Genomic DNA, 22,342 nt, shown 5'->3' with positions numbered 1-22,342 from the left:
AGTGTACTTCAATGATAAGCGGGGTGGTTTGGTGTTTTAATTGATTTCATAATTATTAAACCACTCAGGAACTATTTGAACAACAATATTTCACCGAGCAATATATCATATTGACGAAACTGAAGAAGGACATGAGAAGGACTAAACCAACTCAAATTTCTTTATACAGAACTCGTGTACACCACAAGTACTCAATGACAAGAACAGCTAATGTTCACAACCGACCTAGTTAATCTATATAATAGGAATTTTTTTAAAATATCTCTGTACATTTATATCTTTCAAGATGAAAAATGTCGTCTTATGCGCAATCTATCTTTATCTATGCTTACACAATACACATGCGTAGAAGATTCAAAATCTTTAGATGAAACAAGTGATTTAATAACTGACTAGTAAAGCTATTTGCTTTGTAACAGCATCAAATGCACTTCAATAATGCTTTGATGTCGTCTTCCTATTCTACAGTTTTCTTGTTAACTGTACTATATTTTTTATTTAGGTATATCATTCTGCCTTGGAAAGCTATACAGTGGACATGTTACTAAAAATTGAAGATTTTCTCTCTGAACAAATTCTCAAGATTCCAACATACAAACATTCAGAGAAAACCATATCTAGGAAAGCCTTTAACTAATTTATTAAATTTTTAAAATTATAAATAAAAATACCTTTATTGTGGGACCAATCAAGTTCACAGGGAAAACGTTACGACTGTTAGAATCATGCTTTGATAATTATTTTAGATGTATTTTAAAGTTTAATTTTTAAAATTTAAACATTAATAATAATCCATTTAACCAAGATGATATATCGATAGGACTAGAGGTCAATTGGACTAAAGTCAGCTGACCATAAACCGATTTGTAGTTCATTGGAACCTTATTCCACATGATCGAAATTCAATGTGTTCAATTGAACTAATTCTTCTTATTGCAATTAATCATTAAATAATTGCACTTTGACCGATTTTATGGTATTTAAATATTAGTTCAATTGAACGATTTCTAATTAGCAAGACATATTAGTTCTAGCTTACTCCCAGATATATTGCTACTCTCGGGGAACTGGCCCAGCTAACTAGTTCAAGGTCTGTAATAAAACAAAGGTCCTATAATAAGGCTGGTTACTCTTAATGCGCTCCAATCTATGGTAAATGTCGTCCGTCTCCTTCGCATTTGATAGATAAAAACCTCAAATGACGTCATTTACGCCTCAACAATCAGTGACGATATGAGGTTTTTATTTATCCATGCTTAGGAGACGACATTTTCCGTACATTGGAGTGCATCGAGAGTAACCAACCCGATTATACAACCTTAATTAAAACTCTTTATTTAAAACCCCATTTACGTAATTTTACTTTGTATAAACATTTGACAGCTGAAAGAAAAGATTTTTAAAAACTTTTTTGGAAATGGACTAAAATGAATTTTCCATTATTTAAAAATATTTTCTAAACTTTAGCAAAACGAGAAACGCTTTACAAAAAAATAATTGAACATTAAAATATCTAACCCCTGTTATTTTAAATGATAAGAATCGTGACTATCTGAAAATAAAACTTTGTCTTGAAAAAATCTTTGTCTTCAATGTTGTGTTTTTATTTTAGGATCTCTAAACGGTTATTTCTACTAATACAAAGCGTTGTATTCTTTAAGGTATAGAAAATGAATAAATGTATTAAAGAACAAAATGATTCCAAGGTTCATTTCTATCATTTAAACTTGATTTATCTATTTATTTTTATTTTTTTCTGTTCAATTTGATCATTTACAAGAAAAGTGTTTAGCAACCTAACTATACTTGAATTACATCCCTATAACGATATTAAGCACGGGCAAGATGAGGACAAGGAGAACCAAGCTGAGGCTGTATTCTCCCAGGAGGTCACCTGCAGGTACATTTTTAAACGGACTGGTTATCATTTCTGCCGAGTAGCGGATACGATTCTTTATTTCATAAAAATATTTCAAATTTTTTTATTTTTCGCTGTTAATGATTTTTTAATTTAAATTATTTCTACAGAAATATGGATACGGGCAGTAGTGACTTTTTATGATATATTAAGTACTTTCACTAACCAAAGAGCTAGCCCCCCTAGCCTATCTTAGCTGCAGTACTTGGATTAAGCCTTAATCCCGATATCCACCATTCTAAAGTTTTCAGTTCTGGTCTGGGTTAATCTGGTCTGGTCTGGGTTAATCTGATCTGGTCTGGGTTAATCTGATCTGGTCTGGGTTAATCTGATCTGGTATGGGTTAATCTGATCTGGTCTGGGTTTATCTGATCTGGTCTGGGTTTATCTGATCTGGTCTGGGTTTATCAGATCTGGTCTGGGTTTATCTGATCTGGTCTGGGTTTATCTAATCTGGTCTCGGTTAATCTGATCTGGTCTTGGTTAATCTGATCTGATCTTTGGTTTAGAACGAGGATATGGCAAAGAAGATTATTCCCGTGTACGGACAAATCCTAGACGGAACACTGGACCCATCCTTGAAGAATAATATCATGTACATCCTCTCAGATATGTGTAAAAGGTATCCATCAAATTTATCATTTACTGTCGTCTGTCAGTAAACTTGATTATAAATTAAGTGAAAAAAAATCTTCCATTTGCTGAGAGGTGGTTTTAAAGTGAATCTGCATAAATAAGAAAAGTACTTGGCTCAAGATTAGTTTTAATTGGCTTCGATAAAACTTAAAACCAAGAACAATTTAAGATAGATTTTTTGTTACATATTTCAGATGTATACAATATTTTTAGATTTTGATTTTTTTAGATTTTTTTTTTTTTAGATTCATAGATTTATTTTAGATTTATAAGTTTATTTTAAATTTTAATTTTATAAATTTATTTTAGATTTATAAATTTATTTTAGATATGCTTCTCTTGTGGATCCCCTTATTCCTCAGATCACTGCTGGACTCAAGGTCAGGAAAATGCGATTTTCACCATTTTTTATCTTTAAAAATGTCTCTGACGGAAAATTTATGCATATTTATGTATCCAGAAAAGTGTATGTATGTAGAAGCGGGGAAATTTAAATTTTTGAGCGCCATTTTATGAGAGAACACTTATTTGCCGGAATCTGTATAGGGATATCAAAAAAGAGAGAAGAGAGAAGTGTTCACATTTAATATTCGGATTAAGCGATCTGGATTTAATGATAAAGTTCTCAGCTCATGTCTATTTGGTATTTATTTTGATGCAGCAAACATTTTGTATAATGTATATCTAAAAAGAGCAAACCTGTAGAGAATGATGTTTTGTAATTAATCAGACCTCGTAGAGTTATGTAGTAGCGCTGTAAACCCTCAAATGATTTTGTGTTACAAATTCTGTAGGACTTCTCTGGAGTATAAATTGAATATCTTTTTTATCTTTTCTCTTTGCATTTTTTCCAGTAAGTAAACATTTTGTCAATGGCTTGGAATTAAAAAAAAAAAATTACTCTGGATTCCTAATTTACTGTACAGTGTTCACATTTAAGCCAAACGATAATGTTGACTGGAGCGGATATATTGAAGGAAAAAGGCTCCTTTGATAATAAAAGTATATTCGATTAATTTGCATGGAGGCTTAGTTTCTGAAATATTTAAAAATTGTTAAAATGTTCTAGGATGTTTCATTGGTTGTACGAAGAACTACTTTGATCCAATTGGTTCGGTTGTTGCAAGAGGATTATCTGAAGATTCGAGGGAAAACAAAGTTTTTCTTATCTTTTCTCCAAACACTCCTAGATTCTTCTGTTGAAATACAGGTGATCTAACTTAAAGGGACTGTAAACGTATTTGTATTGAATTGAATTGAATTGTAAGTGAATATGTTTGGTTTGGTTTCGTTTACTTTACTTAGTTAGAATAAATGTTTTTTTATCATATAAATAAATATAGGAATTGAGTTTTTGCCCCAAACTATGATTTTCTCGTCACCTTATCTTTGCAACACAATGTGGTAAACCTTAGATATTTCAAGCTATGAATTTTATTAGATCAAATAATCTATCTAATGATCTAATAATAAGTTTGAAATATCTAATGTTTCCGCCATCAAGTTGTAAAGATATAGAAATTAGAATATTTAATTTTGTTGCTAAGACTTTATTGCTTTGTCACTAAAAGAGAAACAATTTAAAATGATCAATTTTCAGATGGAAAAAGGTGTCTTAATATTTGTATGAAGGTAAGGGTACCGTAGGGATTCGGTTCAGGGCTGGCCCCTTATTAGATATAGGGTCACTTAGAAATATCAATCTAAAATTATCTTTATGTTAAAACATTTTATAAATTTTAGAATCTCTCCAAGTTCTACATGGAACAACGACTGATGAAGGTTATCCCGCACATCATGTCCTCCAACCTACTGGAGGCGATCTTCTTCTTCAATAACTACGAGGGCCATGAACGGTAAAATAGCAGGGGTCCATATAATTCTATCTAATATGATCCCAAAGGTTGATTGATTGATATTAGGGGCAGAAATTAACCATGATGTAAACAATTTGAAGTATGCTGTCAAGTTGTAGAAAAAATTCCATACTGCAGGGCAGTGTTTTTTTCTGTTTATCATAACTTATCTCTTATATTAAATACTAATATTTACATCTTTTAACACCCCATGCAGTGCACATTTCTAAAGTGTAAGTACACTTACATTAAAAACTTTTTAAACATAACTTAGAATTGTCGTAGGGGGCTGATTTTTTGCATGCAAACTCAGAATTATGTATATTACATGCATTTTTTAGTTTTGAAGGAATCTGAGCAAAAGTGCGCGCGCGCGCGCTTTTTTTTGAAAAAGTGCGACTTTTTTGACAGTAAATCAATGTTAATTTCATTAATTGCACTTGAACATTTTACCTGACACTCTTGAAACAAATATGCGCTAAAAAAAATCACCTCCAAAGGCTTAAATGTCCGCGCGCGCGCGCAATAAAAGAAAATATCTTTGAATATTTATGTGCTAAGTTTGGCCTAAGTTAGAATAACAGTTGCATGAGATACATCAAACTATAGCAAAATTCGGACAAGAAATTCATTTCCGAGGTCAAAATAGACATTAGAGTATTTTTTTTTATGATGTCGCTAATCGCATTTCTAATAGATTTAATTTATTATTTTAATGTGGTAAATATATATATATGTATATATTTCAAAGAATTAAAGCCTTTTTTTAAAAACTGTTTTTTCCAAAATTGGGAGTGGGGAGATTATAAATTGAATAGCCGCTTACTTTTAGAAACTTTTAACTCAAAATATTAATTTTTCTCTCCATTTTCAGGTATTATACTTTTCTTGCATAATGTGATAAATGACTTCTTAAATAAATAGATGTGCAGTTTAAAATTATGACCAGAGATCAGAACTTTTGTTTGGTTATTGTTAACCGTGAACGCTTGATCTCGATATTCAATGTGGCACTGGGTATATTTGAGAATCAATGTTTGAACCCTCAATCAAAAAAAATTATTACCGGATTTCAAGAAGAAATCAACTTAACCCGTAGATCTGCAGAAGTTGGAGATCAAGCTTGATCCCCAGATTAATAATACAAAAGTTCCCAATTTAGGTTTAATCGGTTTGAGCTGACAGAGAAGGAATCCAAATCATTCTTACTTTCTGGTGATTCACACAGGAAACAGAGACATACTCTGTACAGGTCAGGTTCTTTTAGGATAGTCGTCTTCATTTTATTGATATATACGACGACGGCTGTAGGATACTATGTTTCAGGATATAACAGAACATGATAAAATATAATGTTTTAGAACATGATTAAAATATAATGTTTTAGAACATGATATAACATGATATTTTAGTATTTAATGTTTTAGAACATGATATTTTAGGATATTATGTTTTGGGAAATAATATTTAAGAATATAATGTTTTGGGATATAATCTTTAAGGATATAATGTTTTGGGATATAATGTTTAGGGATATAATGTCTAGGGATATAATCTTTAAGGATATAATGTTTTGGGATATAATGTTTAGGGATATAATGTCTAGGGATATAATCTTTAAGGATATAAGGATATAATGTTTAAGGATATAATGTTTAAGAATATAATGTTTTAGGATATAATGTTTTAGGATAAAATGTTTTTGGATATAATGTTTTAAGATTTAATGTTTTGGGATATAATTTTTAAGGATATAATGTTTTGGGATAAAATGTTATGGAATAAAATGTTTAAGGATATAATGTTTGGGACATAATGTATTGGGATATAATGTTTTAGGAAATAACGTTTTAGGAAATAACGTTTTAGCAGATAACTTTTTAGCATATGATGTTTAAGGATATAACGTTTTAGGATATGATGTTTATGGATATAATGTCTTAGGATATGATGTTTAAGGACATAATGTTTAAGGATGTGATGTTTAAGGATATAACGTTTTATGATCTAATGTGTATGAACATGATATTTTATGATATAACTTTTTTGGATATAATGTTTTAGGATAAATGTTTTAGGATATAACGTTTTAGGAAAAAATTTTTTAGGATATAATGGTTTAGGATATAATGTTTTAGGATATAGATTTTTAGGATATAATGTTTTAGGATATAATGTTTTAGGATATAATGTTTTAGGATATAATGTTTTAGGATATAACGTTTTATGATATAAATTTTTAGGAAATAACTTTTTGGAATATAATGTTTCAGGATATAACGTTTTAGGAATATAATGCTTAAGGTAATGATTTAGGATTTAACTTTTTAAGGAATGTTTTAGTATTCGATGTTTAAGAATAAGATATTTTAGAATATGAATATGATATATTAGGATATAAATTTTAGGATTTGATATTTCAGGATATTACAACAGGTTGCAACGATGTAGGGTTAAGATTTAGAGCTTGTTGCGAGTAAATTTATTTACTGGTCTTACTTATTTTTTATTTTATTCTTTATCAGGAAACTGATTCCCATTACTATCAATCATAAAATAAATAGTTTATATTGCACGGTTAATCTTAAAGTTTCTGTGATATGGACTGAGGATGTGATTTCAAATGACCAATGGAAATAATTGGTTTTTTAGCTTGAAAAGAAAAATCTCTCATGCATCCAAAAGTTCAAAGAGTAGTAATTGAAATCACGTATAGAGTACCTTTAAGAAATGCTTTGCAAAAACCAAAAATGTATCGGTAAGTAATTGAAAAAAATATTTTTTTTCTAGATACATGTTGCATCATATGACAGACGAAAAAAAGTTTTTGAGTACTTATCTACTCAGTAAGGAAATACTCCAGGGGATTGTAGATGAAAAGGTAGAAAACGTCATTTATTGTATTTTTAATATATTTTTGTATTTTGTCCAACAATTTACTTTTAATTTCACGATAAAAAGTCACTGTCAATCCTTCAAAAAAAGGTTTTTATTCTTTTTAACCTCAGGATGTAGTTTTGATTTTCAAATAACAATATATCGGTAGTTTCCTAGTACGGAATTGTGAACCCCTCCTCACGGCATCTTGAAATTGTAAACACTTTAATATAACATATCTTACATAACTTTAGCGACCATCAATGAAGTTTTATTGAGCATTTCTTAACTGGAAACATTTTTGTCACTACTAGGCAAGACACAAGATTATAGCAGTGGTAAAAATTCTATTACTCACCCCCTCCCAGTGCGTGAGGGGGGTGGGTCAATATAGTGATGCCAGCCGCATCGCTCGGCACAGAAACTGTCTTACTCAAAAAAAGACGACATATCAAAATAATGTCATTTTATATTTGGAGAGGATTCGTGATTCAATGACATGGTATTACGTTTACATAAGTGTACAAAATACCAAGAGGGGAGGAGGGGTGGGGTGTCCACTGTCCACTCTCTGAATATCAGACTAATATAGACCCTTTATATTCTCTATCGTTTTCTTTAGGTGAACCTTCAGAAAGGAATAGGAGTTCTACAGGTAGAAATAAGTTAAATCATAAAAATATTGATCAATTTAATAGTACACCGTACGGTGTGCTGTTTTTAATGAAATTGTGAAAATTCATGACATCAGAAAAATCAATGATTCGACATTTCCGATCAGATGATGTAAATAGTATTTTACAACAGAATCTGATCTCATTGGGTTTAATATTTCAAACATTATTCAATAAAATACCAGTTGACTCTTGAGTCTTCAGCATAGCGTCCTGGAAACTAGAACAAATTTGAACTTTACCCTCATTTATTCCTGTCAAAGTTGCAGGTTTCATTTGCTATTCTTTAATAAAAATATTGGTATACTATACATGATTGTGAGACATAAGAAACCATGTCTTCCTCCACTTAAAAGTTTGGCATGCCCGATTCACAACGGTAGCCTTCAAACCTCTGTTTGAGCACCTATGATGAGAATATTGTCGGTTATCTATCTTAAAACGTGAGTAATTTGACTATTTCCTCCCATGTCTCAGCACGTAAATCCGTAACTCACACTTTGTTTCTTTGAAGTATGTGCCAGTGACGCCCCGCCACCCATTATAGTTATAGTTATAGTATTTATTTTCAAACACAAAATACAAAATAATATACTTTGACATCTACCATTAGCAAAGGGTGTGAACCCATACTCGTTGTCTGTAGTAGACTTTGACATCTACTATTAGCAAAGGGTGTGAACCCATTCTTGTTGACAGTAAAAAGGGTTGCGGTGCGGTCTTATGAGAGCTTAACCTTGACTCCTAGGGGATGATGGTTAACAATATTTTTTATTTATATATTTTTTTTAGAGAAACTAAATTGAAAACTTTCAGACAGAAAAATTTGGAAATCTATTTCAATTTTGAGTTTAAGACAACGTCTCATAGTACACCCATACCGTTTTGAATCGGGTATTTAATTCTCTTCATGGAGGTTCACTTGAAAATACATTTACAGTCCCTTTAATTGAAATTACCCTAGGACACATTCTTCTGTTTATCCTGCGAGGAGATAATGCTTTCTCATTTACGGAGGAAGGATTCAGGGGAGGAGGAGGAGATTAACATGGAAACACAAGAACAGGTTAGTTTCATATTTCATAAATGTGCACATGGGAACCCTGGGGTACCCATGGGTTCCCTCAACTAATTTCAGCCAATTTGGTATGACCGTTTGGCCAGCTATATCGAACATATAACTATATAATATTTATATATTTATGTTATAGATGGTGAAACTATCAGACTCTTATAAAAATATCTCAGTCCAAAACTAGACAATTTTTTAAAGAAAAAAAAAACAAACTTCTAAATAATTTCAGGGTTTATTACTTAAATAATAATTAGCCGTTTTTTGTGAATTTTCTTAAGTCTTTAAATGCCTTTAACCCCTCCCATTAACCATAATTGATTGTTTTAAGTACACAATCCACGTAATATCCTAATTGTATTATTCATGATCACAACCAGGCCTGTTCTACAACTCTTTTCTAGAGAATTATGAATGCCTACGTCACCGACAAAACATAATTGGGATATTTTGCGTTTTTTGAAATTAAGGCGAAAAAAATTTATTCTATAATTCAAAAACATATCACAAATTGCCTTATGCAGGTTGACGCCCAAGTACGGAATGCTCTTTATAAAGCTGTTGTGAGTGACACTGTGAAGAGAAACGTGATAGATTCTATAGTTCCAACAGTCATAGCGCTCAAACATCTTCTAGAGAAGGAAAGATCTGAGCTTCAGGAAGATCTGTATCTGTATTTAAGGAAGGTTAGTACTAAACTGATCAATAACATTGTAAGGAGCAAATAAACCCCAAACAAATACCTGATACTGCAGAGTTCATCATAACCCACTTGAAGGGACTGTAAGCTTAATTTCAGGCGACCAATTCAATGTGAAGATGGCCACGTATGATTCACAATGTTACCTTTGAAACCTTTATCTGATCAACAATATGGAAGATACTAATGTTTATCTTGGTTTCAAAGTGTTAAATTCTGACAATTCCTAGATGTTTTTCTGGAAAACCGATAAGCCACAATTGAAAATAATTAGTTTTTCAAAATTATAAACGATTATATCTAATTCATACTTAATCAGTTATAGGTTTCAAGGGTACTGTTCTGAATCGGGCATTGCGATCTATGCATAGAAGGTTACATGAAAGTGTTAGTTAGTGAGACCCATGAAACTGACAGGACCACAACTGTTAATCTCAAGTTATAATTCTAAATAGTCCTATAAACATAAACCATTCCATTTGTGTAGTGTAAACAGACCAGGGAATAGGAATAAAGGGAAAGGAAATGGCGCTGGTCTGGCATGAGAAAGTCAGTCGCACTGCTTTGCAGACCAGTACGTTAAACTAACACACACTCTTTTGGTACAGACACACAACATGATTATAGTCAAGGAAATTGCAGAACAATGTTGTCAATTATAATTAAACTTGAATAACGACTATATTTATTGTAAACTTTAATCAAGTTATATTCTTTGCATGAACGTTTGGCTTATATTGTTGACTTAAATATATAAATAATATGCTACATGTATATTAAACTTATTTTAAGTAAACAATTAACAATAAACAAATCTATTCGCCTAGACTACAAATATCGAGATTCCTATGTACTGTATATACCTACAGTACACACCTTCGGTACTGTAAACTTACACACACTCTTTTGGTACAGACACACACACATGACGTTTCCGCCCCCTGAAACAGACCCATTGCATTTTCTAAGTTGATTTTAAGCTTCTTGTAAAATATTTAGTTCAGAACGAAACATTACTATATACATAAAATTGGCTTAAATGTCCTCATTCTATTCCAAAGTTGTATGGGTCTCCATGTAGTAAATGCCATACTTTTAAAACTTCGTCCAGAACTGTATCAATCCAGGTACAACCCGTCAAATATAAATGTCAACCAGGACACAAACTCTTAAACGATCAATGCCAAACCAATGGGCACAATCTCATTGGCTCTAAATGTTACACAAGGAAACAAGCGAAGCTATCAGACAAATTAATATACATATTTACAAGAGAGGCACATATATATATATCAGGTAGTTAAGCTAATCACAATATGTAGCTAGTCTAGTCGCATTACAAGTTTTGCATAGTTTATGTTTAGCGCAGTTAGATTAACAAACAATATACAACTTAATTCATCTAGGTATGTTCAACTGAATTTATTACAATCATTTTTGGTTAAATGTCAACTATTTTATATTTAGTTAATGGAAGATTATAAGAACGAAGTGAATGATATACTAAGTGCAGACCCTCAACTAGCAAAGGAGATTGAATACGATCTCAAGAAACTTAAAGAGAGGGAAGAACTCAGGTATATTCTTGTTAAACTTCTTTAATCATAAGAAGTCAGGTAACACAGGAATTTATTGTTCGGGTAAAGAATTGATATATTTGAAACTGAAACGAAATAAATAATAGAAAACGTTTTCGTGACCAAAGAGATTTTTAAAAACCTTTTAAATCTTGGGTCATGACCCTTTTTGAGTATATTTGTTTTTTTAGCTTAAAATATTTTTGTATAGAAAGTTCTTAATGCAATTTTGATTTTAGGTTTTCAGAAAATGGTTTCAACTAGGGTGTTACAAAAAAACAAACCTTTCATTTTTTCCGTTTTAATGTCCCCTGAGTATATTCATCATTTATATTTGTCTACAGCAAAATTACATTAAACAATATAAAAGTTTACAATTTAATACTAATACTCTTTTCTCTGGATATTGCATTTTATGATTGACAGGGTTTGCCAGGAAACAGGTGCAATACAAGACTTTTAGCATGAGCATAGTTTAGTTACTCAGAGGTGGTTTTCAGTAATGGAGTTTCTTGGTCCTAGTCGTTTTTTGTTTTCTAAAAATGTGGTATGATGACAGTATTGCAAGGCAGGATAGATTTTCGCACATCGCTTCGAAACTAACACTGGGTTTGCAGAACTTGTGCAGTTTCTTTAGATTTGATTTATTTTATGGTGAGATATATCCTCTTGAGTTGATTTCAAAAGGGTGAACAGACACATCCCTAGGTGATAAAATGTTCATACTTGTTCATCTTTTGAGTGTTGGCATTTTTTATATTTGTTTCCAATGGGACAGTAAGCTCAAAAATATCCATCTTTTCCTCCATTCTATCGATAATTACTAAATCTGGTTTCTGTGCGGTCACAAGGGGTAACAGTACCTCTCCCTGGAAGGTTATGGAACGAGATGTCGGCATACATCAGAAATCGGTCAATATCAATTAAATCAGTGATATATTTAATAAGATTGTTGTGCCTCCAAGTATATCTTTTTTTTGGTGTAGTGCAACCTTGCAGCCATTCAAAATATGGTTTGTAGTTTCTTGTCTTCTTCCTTGCAAGTCAGTGCCTGCCTGTAAACATAGTTTACAGAGATCTAATGCAGATTCTCCCCATTGTAGAAGGTTAGTTGGCAGGGTGCCCAAACAGGGGTTGAGTAGAAATTTCAATGTACCTTTCTTCAGATTGAACATGTCAGATTTTCAGATCATGTCAGATTTTTCAAACATTTCCAGGTAGAGAGAATGTCCTTGTTTTATGAGTGTTTCTTTATGTTCACTCCAGAAAGTTTCATTTTCAAAAGATACTTATCATTGACAGTTGTTTTCATTTTTTATAGCTCATTGATGTCCCCTGAGCCTATTTATGTAAAGCACAAAAATCAGTTAAGCTTAATGTAAAAGCTGAAAAATAGCTAATAATGTCAAGGAAAAAACGAGTTTACAATGTTCTTTTTTAAAATAGCTTGAAACTTAAAAAGTTGTTAAAATCTTACTGGAGTAAGGACTTTAAGGATCCTATTAATATTAATCATTTTTACTAAAATATGTCATTCATCCTCTTACTGAACTGCAATACTTTTATGTTTATCAAAATGGGTTACTTTATCCTACCAATAACCAATAATATGAAAAAATATTTTATGAAAACAATTATTTCGAGTTCAAAGTTCATGGAGGGGTCTTGTTCTCAAAAGTATTTTTTGCTTACAAATAAACAAAATGTTCTGAAATAATCTATTTTTTGGGGTTTACACTCGATGTTACTGTCAAATTGTCAAGATTAACATAAAAAGAGATCCGCTACACGTTTATATTGTGCTCAGGGGACTCGTACTTGTTTGTTTTTTTACTGCTCATATTTTTTACGTCTATAACAGAAAAACCGTCTACATACTCAATTTAATTAAGAATAGTTAAGCTGCATTTTTTGAACAAAAATTTAAATACTACTATAACCCTTTAAATCAATAAATTTCAATTTGTGATGATTTTTTATTTCACTTTGAACCAAATGCAAAGTTTGTGTGCAAAACATGTTATAGACCATGTCGCGATTTTGACACATTTCACAGATTTGGATCAATGAAACTCTTCAAACATTCAATTTGGTAGCATTGTTGCATTCGGTAGAATTTAATAATGAAACAAAAAAAATGTAAATAATATTTCTGTTCTGATAATTCAAGATATAACGACTTGTAAAATTGAAAATTTTTAATATTCATATAATTATTAATATGATTTTGTTCTTATAATTAAACTGACCAGAAAAATGCGGGAAATTTTTATTTAAAATGGAGAAAGCATGAAATCATCTGAACTCGCCATATTTAAAGTACAATGTGGAAAAAAAAATTTACAATATTTTAGAAGAAAAACATATTTAGAATAATTCATGCTATTCTGCAAATTAATAAGAGTGCGTTTTGTTCGAAATTTTTGAATGTTTTCAAATTATGCACTGTTTTAAAAGTTGCTTTTGTTCCAAAACACGTTAAAAATTGAAATTTCTGATATGTACAAAAATGGATAATTTGAATTGTTTCGAAAATGGTTTGGGTTCATATTTCATATTTTTATTCACCTACGAAGCATGAGATATTACAAATAAGCAATCACAATTTACTATTTAGTTTGGACCCGCCTAACCATGGTAGGTTGTTTTGAGTGGTTGGCCCTAAGTTAGTTAACAATAATGAATATAATTGGTTACACACATCAAATTATGTTTATGTTTATGATAAGGAGTTGATTATAATGAAGGAGATTGTCAGGTGATCTGTGAGAGGGTGAGATCAGAGATAAATTAAAATACAGAGTGTAAAGGAAGGTGGATACACAAACACAAATAAGCTAATAAAGTTTAAGTGATTTTTTTTTGTAAAAAATCTACTCACATGAAATGAAATGGTGGTTCAGTAAAAAACAGGAACCACCAGACTCAAACAGAACATTGCAAGTGACGTACTGGAACTGCAATGGGATGATCTGCACAATTAAACAGCAGCAAATACAGAATGCTATGGAACAGGAGTTAATAGATATAACGTTTGTCAACGAGACACATTTCAGATAGGGTACTAATAGCGACATCTCATCATTCCGACAATAGACACAGTACTACAAAGAGCAAAAATTTGGTGAGAAAACGGCAGTGGAAAGATGATATGAATATCAAGCAGGATCAACCATTTACAGTGTGTTCCTGATGGAGTGGATAGAGAATGAACGGAGTTGGGTAAGAGTACATAACAGAGAAATGTGGCTCTCAATCTGCTCAGTATATATGGCCTCCAAGGTCATAGGCAATACAGCTTACCAAGACTGGAACATGATAATGTATGGCCATTTATCAAATGAAGTATAGTGCCTGGAAAGTGAGGGGTGAGGCATACTTATAGGTGACTTCAATGCTCATATTGGTACTCCACCAGAGAGCATAGCAATGAACAGGCCATGGGTTAATTTCAACAACTGCTAGCAATTTGCAGAAAACAATGACCTCCAAATAGTAAACAAGGAGGAAAATCTGTTCGACGGATTATTCACCAGAGTATTGCCAAACTTAAGCACGTTTCTGGACTATGTACTAGCCTCGGAACGGGCATACCCAACTATAAAACAGATGGGTATAGAGTGACATGAAGATGAAGCTAACTGTGACCAAAACCTTCATCCTTACTAACATATAATACATGGATTGAACAGTGGAATTGAGGAGGTCTTCCTTGCCAAGTATCTTGGGAGTAGACATCCAAGTGAGAGGTCCCAACATGGTTGGACACTATGAGACAACGATGCTGAGAAGAGACAACAGCTACGCCATGGCCATCTTGAACCTGACCAGGGCAGGACTAGACAGGTCACTGATTGCTCGGAAACTTTGGGTCCACTGCGGGATACCTGCAGTTCTTTTCTGTTCAGAGGCCATGGTATTGGTCATCTCCAAGAAAGGGGATGCTCATCTAGAAGGAAATTGGGATATTCACAAGTTACCCCTCCAAAAAGCAGCTGAACACAGCACTCACTAACATGGCAATTGAATTTGTCCTTAAGATAAAGATGGAACACATCATTTTGGCAGTGGTCCTACAGCCAGAAGGTTGGTTTGTGCTACAACACCAAGTAACAGACTCAAAGGTGAGTAAACGGTCCGGGGTGGTGCTACTCGACAACAGATTCAAGAACTGGTAATGATGCAAATATGATTGCTGCCCTGCTGTAGCCAGGCAGAGACGAAGCCTAGGCCTGTCAGCCTTCAAGGCAAAGGCCATATCCCAGGGCCTAGGGACCCCCCCAGACTGTCCTCAGGTCATACTATGGCACCAACGGATCAACCAAAATGGCTATGCTGTTCAGGGGCAATCCTGTATAAATCAACAACCAAATGTAGAGAGCCAGAAATGGTCCTGTTCCAGGCAGACTGCCTGAATAAACTTAAAGAGTCCCAGAAATGGGCTGTTCCAGGCAGACCGCCTGTATAATACTGAATAGTCCCAGAAATGGGCTTTTTGGAGCAGACCGCCCAATAGTAAGTTTTCTCTCCTTGCCAATGTTGGGCATTGTCCATTGATTAGCTCTGTGGAAAGGAGCACTGAACGACAGGTTGTCTTTTAATAATAATAATAATAATAATAATAACAAAAACTAGGTTTTTCGCATTTAAACTCTCATAGTTCTTAAGATAAATATTGATTACTCTTTGTTTCAATAATTTGGCAGATTTAGTTTCTTTAAGGTCATTTTAATTGCATTCCACAATTTAGAAAATATTGCAGACGGAAAGCTTTCTAGATTTTTGTTTAAAACTCGTTCTAATTTATATGATTAGTTCTATTTGGTTCAGCTAGAGACTTAAGCATACTTTGGAAGGAAGAGGGAAGGTTATCATTAAAGTATCCATGCATAAATAAATGTCAGAACACTAAGTTTGTATGTTTATCAAGATTAAGAACTTTCAGTTTTGAAAATAATTGATTTGAATGTGCCTTGAAAGTACTATTATTAACCGCTCTGATTGACTTTTTTTTGCAAAGATCTGATTTTTTGCAGTAGAGTTTTTAACCCCTCCCAAAGTAACAATTCCATATTCCATATGAGGCCATACAAGAGAGTTATAAACAAGTAGACAAATGTTTAATGGTAAGATATTCTTAATTTGAGACAAATCAAAGATTGAGCTAGCAATGTTATTCGATATATGTTCAATTTGAAAATCCCAGTTAAAAATTCGTCAAGTTTTAAGACACTCTCAGTGTCAGGTTTGGAACTTAAGCTCAGTTTGGAACTTTTTCCCCTGAATTAGCAAACTATATTTATTTTTTTTCTCCTTAATATTGCACTGAACAAAGTTAAAGGACACATTTAAAGAAGACAAACTTACTGAGGACCACTCACATATAACACCATGAACCTCTTACTTAAGAAATGTTTAGGGTTTTCTAATTAAAAACCCTCAGATAATTTTTTTTTTCCCTAGGAGTACTAGAGAAGCAGAGATTAGGACAGAGAGTGAATCTTCATCTTCTATTATCAGTCCTCAAAATGGTTCCATCATTGCAACTATTCCTTCAGTTCCAGTTCCAGGTTCAACAAGAACTCCAGGTTCAGCTAGGACTCCAGGTTCAGTTAGGACTCCAGGTTCAGCTAGAACTCCCGGTTCAGCTAGAACTCCCGGTTCAGCTAGAACTCCAGGTTCAGCTAGGACTCCAGGTTCAGCTAGGACTCCAGGTTCAGCTAGAACTCCCGGTTCAGCTAGAACACCAGGTTCAGCTAGGACTCCAGGTTCAGCTAGGATTATAGAACCAGGGTTTGCAGCATCACCCAGAGGAATACTTAAACAGAGATCTAAAACCAGGGTAATTAATAGTTTTTTTTTTAAAAGGGGCGAAACTTTTGGTAAGGATATCATTAAACCACAGAGACTAAACTCTATGTCTTCAGTGTAAAACTTTTTATATGAAAAATTTACTCCGGAAATTCGTGAGTTTTTTAACAACGAAGATGCTTGAAATTGCATCTATAAAATATCAAGGTTGATCCTTAAGGGGAAATAGAACCGTCAAGGGTGAATGAAACTGTCGAGGGGGAACAGAACCGTCAAGGGGGAATGAAACTGTCAAGGGGGAATGGAATTGTCAAGGGGGAATAGAACCGTCAAGGGGGAATGAAACTGTCAAGTGGAATAGAACCGTTAAGGGGATTGGAACTTTCAAGAGGAAATGGAATTGTCAAGGGGGAACGGAACTGTCAAGGGGGAATATAACCGTTAAGGGGGAATATAACCGTTAAGGGGGAATAGATCCGTCAAGGAGGAATAGAACCGTCAAGGGAGAAAAACACCGTCAAGTTTAAGCAACAATAGTTTCACCCTGTAGCGTAATTTTATTCTTAATTATAATAATTATGATTTCTCAGCAATTTTCTACAATTTTTTTAAATAACAAACTGACTCTTGCATGAAAACAGTTTTATTTGATCTATAATTCGTATCTGAAGTTTGGGGGCAATTTTTTATAAATAGAATATTTTAGATTTTGCAACAGTTGGTTGATGAACAAAATCTTCAAACTAGACGGTGTACTCCGAAAAGGTAAACTAAGCTCAAATAGTTTTAACCATTGAGGTGCTTCGCGTTCATTATTCTTTGTACGTCAAAAATTAAAAAATATCGAATTTTTCTTTTTTTAATGGTGGATTTACAAAAAAAAATTAAATTATTTAGAGGCCATTTTTTTATTTTTACCGGCTTCAACTTTCCTGGGTCCATGTGAGTTAACACCATTTGTTTTGGTCTGATCAGTTGAGCCGTTTTGACGTTTATTGGGTGAAACAAACAAACCATCATCAAGACAAGCTAAATATTATATTTAGACATGTTTTATTTTTTAATGCAGGGCTGTAAGAGAAGATGAAAACATGGAAGCAGAGCATTCAACCCCACTTGAACCTGAACCAACCAAGATTGTAGAGTCAGACCCTGCTAAAAACATGGAACCACAACAATCTCCAACTCCAGAAATGGAATTAAGTCCTAACTTTTCAAGACCTGAATCGCCCAAAGCAGCTGAACCAGAATCTTCGATCGTCCCTGTAACAGTCCAATCGGATCCTGTAGAGATTCAACCTTTGGATCAACCTGTATCTCTCACAGCAGAAACCAGGAGAACATCAGTACCCCTAGACACGAACAAACCTAAAGAAGTTCCTGATAACGTTGAAGTTAATGCTGACGACCTTAACAAGTCAAAGCGCATCTCAGGTCAGGGAATGCCGCGCAACTTTAGAACTCCCAAAACCCGTCGTCTTAATCAGCTTCGGGCAATTTCTACGCCACAGGTGAACTTGATTTTTATCCTTACTTAGGACCCGGATCCATTGGATCCTTAACATTGTAGAACCCTGGATCCGGACATGCAAAAACTTGCAGGTTTTGTAAATCTGTTTTGGTGTTAAGAAAGTAGCCCAACTTAAAGGAATGTTCTGATTTGTCAGGATCCATTGTTAATTGTTTATAAGAATGAGCTAATCCGGATCAATTGTTTTTAATCCAAATAAATCAGACCCGGATCCACTGACTTTAGTAGACATTGATTTTACTTTTTAATAGAGGTTTGTTGTTTGTACTTTGTAGTTCAGAAATTTGTTCCAGAAAGCAGCGTTTCGGATCCGGATCCGGATCCGGTCGGATCCGTATCATTTGGTCGGATCCGGATCCGTATCAGGAAACGTTGATATGGATCCGGGTAGCGCCAAAAATTAACCAAAACCATGGAATAAATAAATCAAAATGGTTCGTAAATGTATTATTTACATGACGAAAATTTTTCAGATTATCTTTAATAATTTAATGTTTACATTTATATAATAGTAATGACGACATTTTTAACTTTAGGATTACTATAGTTTATAAATTATAACCTTGCATAACATTTAATAGGGAAAATCCGATTCACAGAATCAAAAGTTAACTCGGATCCGGATCCGTATCAGAGTCAGGATCCGGATCCATCATCACGGATGCGGATCCGCGGATCCGGATCCGCATCAAAATGATACGGATCCGAAACACTGCCAGAAAGAATAGGAAAAGTTTTAAATTGGAGAGAGAATGGATGTTTGGTACTTTTTTCTTTTAATTATAAATGTTTGAGAATACAATTTGCCGGTCCTTTGCACAGCTTCCAATCCATATTTTACTAGGCCAGCATATAACTTAACTTCATATTTTTAAAACATTTTTATTTTAGGTGAATAAAACTGTAATGGGGGACAATGTAACATTTCTAAGTGAATCTATGGATCTAAGTAGCATTACTGTTCTCTCCCCACCTCAAGAGTCTAGGGAGCAGACTGCTAATGTGACTAGTTTTAGGTAAATATCAGATTAATATTACATAAACTTGTTGAAATTACTGTCAACGTAACGTTAAGCCACCTTTCATTTTTATGGTGGTATGTCGATTTGCAACAGCACTTTTTCAACAGAGATATTCTTTTCTTTGAAGTTGAAACAAAATTTAAATATTCTAAAATTTAGTAAAATATTAGATATGTTATAGTGAAACCTGTCAAGCATGATATGTTAAAAAATATAAAATTTAAATCAAAAAACCAATTTTAAAAAATTTAATTTTTTTACTATTTCAGACTTCTTGGTCAACGTAAGGATGCTTTTGATGCGCTGCTTACCGCACCTAAAAGAAAGTCCTCTGGGGGGACAGGAGCAACTAGGAAAAAGAAAAAATCTAGTTAACGATCAAGAAGAGTTTGCAAGTGCTGCCTGAGGAAGCAGAGTCTGCAGACTGAATTCTTTTCAATCTAAAGAAAATTCAAACAAATCATTTGAAGTTACATTCGTAAGTAAATTCTTGTGTTTATATGCATACTATTCTGTTATCCTGATAGACATGTTTTTTTCGTTTTTTATATACGAATTCTGCACGCTTTTGAAAAATAAACATTTCTTTTTACTATTAGTTGTACGCTTAAAGTGTAACAGTTATATGGCAGGATATTCATAGATTTGATGAAGATTCGAAAGGAAAAGGTCAAAATTTATGCGATTTTATTGGTACGGTTTTCTGACCTCTTAGCTTCTCTAGTTTTGATTTTACTCACAAGTAGGAGGTAGCTAAATTTATCTGTGGCCGAATTTAAAGAATTTGAGCGGTGGTTTAAATTTAAGCCGCGGTTTAAATATGGTTGGTTCCACTTAGAATTGTATCAAATGTTTCAAGACTTAAGCCGGCGCTTAATTTAAACCTGGTTTTGGCGGATTTAAACCGCGGCTCAAATTCTTTAAATTCCATCTCTGGTTATATATAAGTATTTTCAAAACAATTTCTCTTCTCAATATTTCTTCAATTCGAGGATTTATGACTGAAAACACAAAAATTTCAATCTGGCGTTCAATTTACCAAGTCTAGTGTTTTAATTGTCCGTAAAAGCAATTTATCTACAGGGTGTCCCACCTAACATGACAGTAGCAAGACGACTTTAAAAACTCAGAGTTTATTTGTGACAGTCAGTTGTCAACCTAGTTTCAAAAGCATAACTCATGAAACAATAACCACAAAATGCTGCTAGTCCTGGCATTTCCAAAATGTGGTCTGCCGTTTTTGTGCTGACAATATGAATAGCTGGAGATATTTGTTGAAATATCAATTTTATTAAATAAGACCAAAGTTGTCTAAATATGAATGAAATTCTTCATACCTCCTGTAATATTGAAAGCATAAAAAAGGAAGATGACATTTCGGAAATGCCAAGACTAAGGATATTTTGTGAAACTATCAACAAATTGAGATTTTTTAAAGTTTTTTAAAAAAAAGGAAACGGATCAATAAATATGAGGAAATGGACCTAAACATATGAGGAAACCAACCTAAAATTTTTGGTCTGTTTCTTCATATTTTTGACGTTTTCTGTTTTTTTTTTTAAAACTTTAAAAACTCAATTTGTTGATCGGTTTCCTCAAATTTTATGTTTGTGTTTGATTTGTTTCTGCTTTTACAAAAACTTGAAAAATATTTAGTTGTTGATCGGTTTCCTCAAATTTTAGGTTAATTTCCTAAAATTTTTGATCCGCTTCCGCTTTCTACAAAAACTTTAAAAATCTCAATTTGTTGATCAGTTTCCTCAAATTTCTTCCGTTTCCGCTTTTTTTTAAACTTTAAAATTGTCAATGTGTTGATTGGTTTCCTCAAATTTATGGTCCGTTTCCTCAAATTTAAGATCCGTTTCCGATTTTTTTCCAAAACTTTTAAAATCTAAATCTGTTACAAGACTGCTATTTATGTTTTATAAACAAGTTAAGATCAATTAAATAAGTTAATATTTCAACATTATACGATTCTTTGAACTCTTGTGGAGTCTACTATGATAAGATATATTTTGATGTTTTGCTTGGTTAAGCCATAAAAATAAGGGGAAAACACGGTAAGCAGACATTAAAATGCAAGAGACACGGAGATCAGGAGGCTCTAGAGGTCAATTCGGAGGGCTCATGGCGGCTCAACACACAATTTAAACAGCTAGTTGGAGAACGTGGTTGGTCTAGTTCAGTTTCTGCGTTTACTAAATATTTCCTTTCTTTTACACTCTGAAAAAAGTTACTATTTTCAGCTGATGAGGTGAACTAATAAATTTTTCTTCACAGACAAGGGTAAATCAACTTTTGTTGGGAAAATATATTTATCTCTTTTTTGTATAAAATTTTTACTTAATTCTAATGATCCAATAGCACTAAAAGAATAGAGTTGGTATTTAAGTTGGGATTTAACTTAACGTACTTGCAGTTCAACTGCTTCCTGGTATTTATTAATTGCTACCTCAGAAAGTAAAAATCTTGAAATTATTGTGTTTGGTTAATAAAAAAGTTTTTACAATTTATCCAAAATTGTAAGAAATTTAACGTTGATTTAAAAATTTTTTCCTTTAAGTTTTGAATAATATGTATTCGCAAATGTCAGTTTCTATAATATAAAGAGCATCCCATATCACATTAGATTAACTCCAAGCTTTAACGCCAAAATAAAGACATAATC

General features: G+C 32.9%; 2 protein-coding genes across 3 annotated transcripts in view; both read left to right on the top strand.

Annotated features, from left to right (window-relative positions):
* The window catches only part of LOC111709585 (condensin-2 complex subunit D3), a 9,929-nt gene extending 7,539 nt beyond the window's left edge, over positions 1-2,390 (top strand). The window contains exons 10-14 of the mRNA XM_023483318.1: positions 503-621; positions 1,046-1,090; positions 1,613-1,661; positions 1,836-1,900; positions 2,330-2,390. Of these exons, the coding sequence (XP_023339086.1) occupies positions 503-621; positions 1,046-1,090; positions 1,613-1,661; positions 1,836-1,900; positions 2,330-2,390 (339 nt within the window). The remainder of the gene's footprint in view (positions 1-502; positions 622-1,045; positions 1,091-1,612; positions 1,662-1,835; positions 1,901-2,329) is intronic.
* Positions 2,391-2,412: 22 nt separating this feature from the next.
* LOC111709584 (condensin-2 complex subunit D3) lies at positions 2,413-20,269 on the top strand. Of its 2 annotated transcripts, XM_023483317.1 has the most exons (16): positions 2,413-2,540; positions 2,883-2,934; positions 3,624-3,764; positions 4,298-4,410; positions 5,573-5,662; positions 7,201-7,291; positions 7,910-7,942; positions 8,926-9,027; positions 9,558-9,719; positions 11,201-11,310; positions 16,774-17,006; positions 17,079-17,152; positions 17,828-17,886; positions 18,191-18,632; positions 19,544-19,668; positions 19,944-20,269. In XM_023483317.1, the coding sequence occupies exons 1-16, from the start codon at positions 2,437-2,439 to the stop codon at positions 20,047-20,049; spliced, it is 2,037 nt and encodes a 678-aa protein (XP_023339085.1). In that variant the 5' UTR covers positions 2,413-2,436; the 3' UTR covers positions 20,050-20,269. The 2 variants fall into 2 exon arrangements, with proteins under 2 accessions (XP_023339085.1, XP_023339084.1); XM_023483316.1 differs by having other exon boundaries at positions 16,774-17,152.
* The last annotated feature ends 2,073 nt before the right edge of the window (positions 20,270-22,342 follow it).

Source organism: Eurytemora carolleeae, unplaced genomic scaffold, assembly GCF_000591075.1.
Source record: "Eurytemora carolleeae unplaced genomic scaffold, Eaff_2.0 scaffold947, whole genome shotgun sequence".
Classification (NCBI taxonomy): domain Eukaryota; kingdom Metazoa; phylum Arthropoda; class Copepoda; order Calanoida; family Temoridae; genus Eurytemora; species Eurytemora carolleeae.
This window is presented reverse-complemented; position numbering and strand designations above follow the sequence as displayed.

What these genes read in the sequence shown, in the direction of transcription:
- LOC111709584 (XM_023483316.1), top strand. Translation starts at nt 2,437, where the DNA reads ATGGCAAAGAAGATTATTCCCGTGTACGGACAAATCCTAGACGGAACA. An exon ending in CAGAGACATACTCTGTACAG is followed by an intron (nt 5,663 to 7,200) that starts GTCAGGTTCTTT and finishes TTTTTTTTCTAG; the next exon opens with ATACATGTTGCATCATATGA. An exon ending in ACATGGAAACACAAGAACAG is followed by an intron (nt 9,028 to 9,557) that starts GTTAGTTTCATA and finishes TGCCTTATGCAG; the next exon opens with GTTGACGCCCAAGTACGGAA.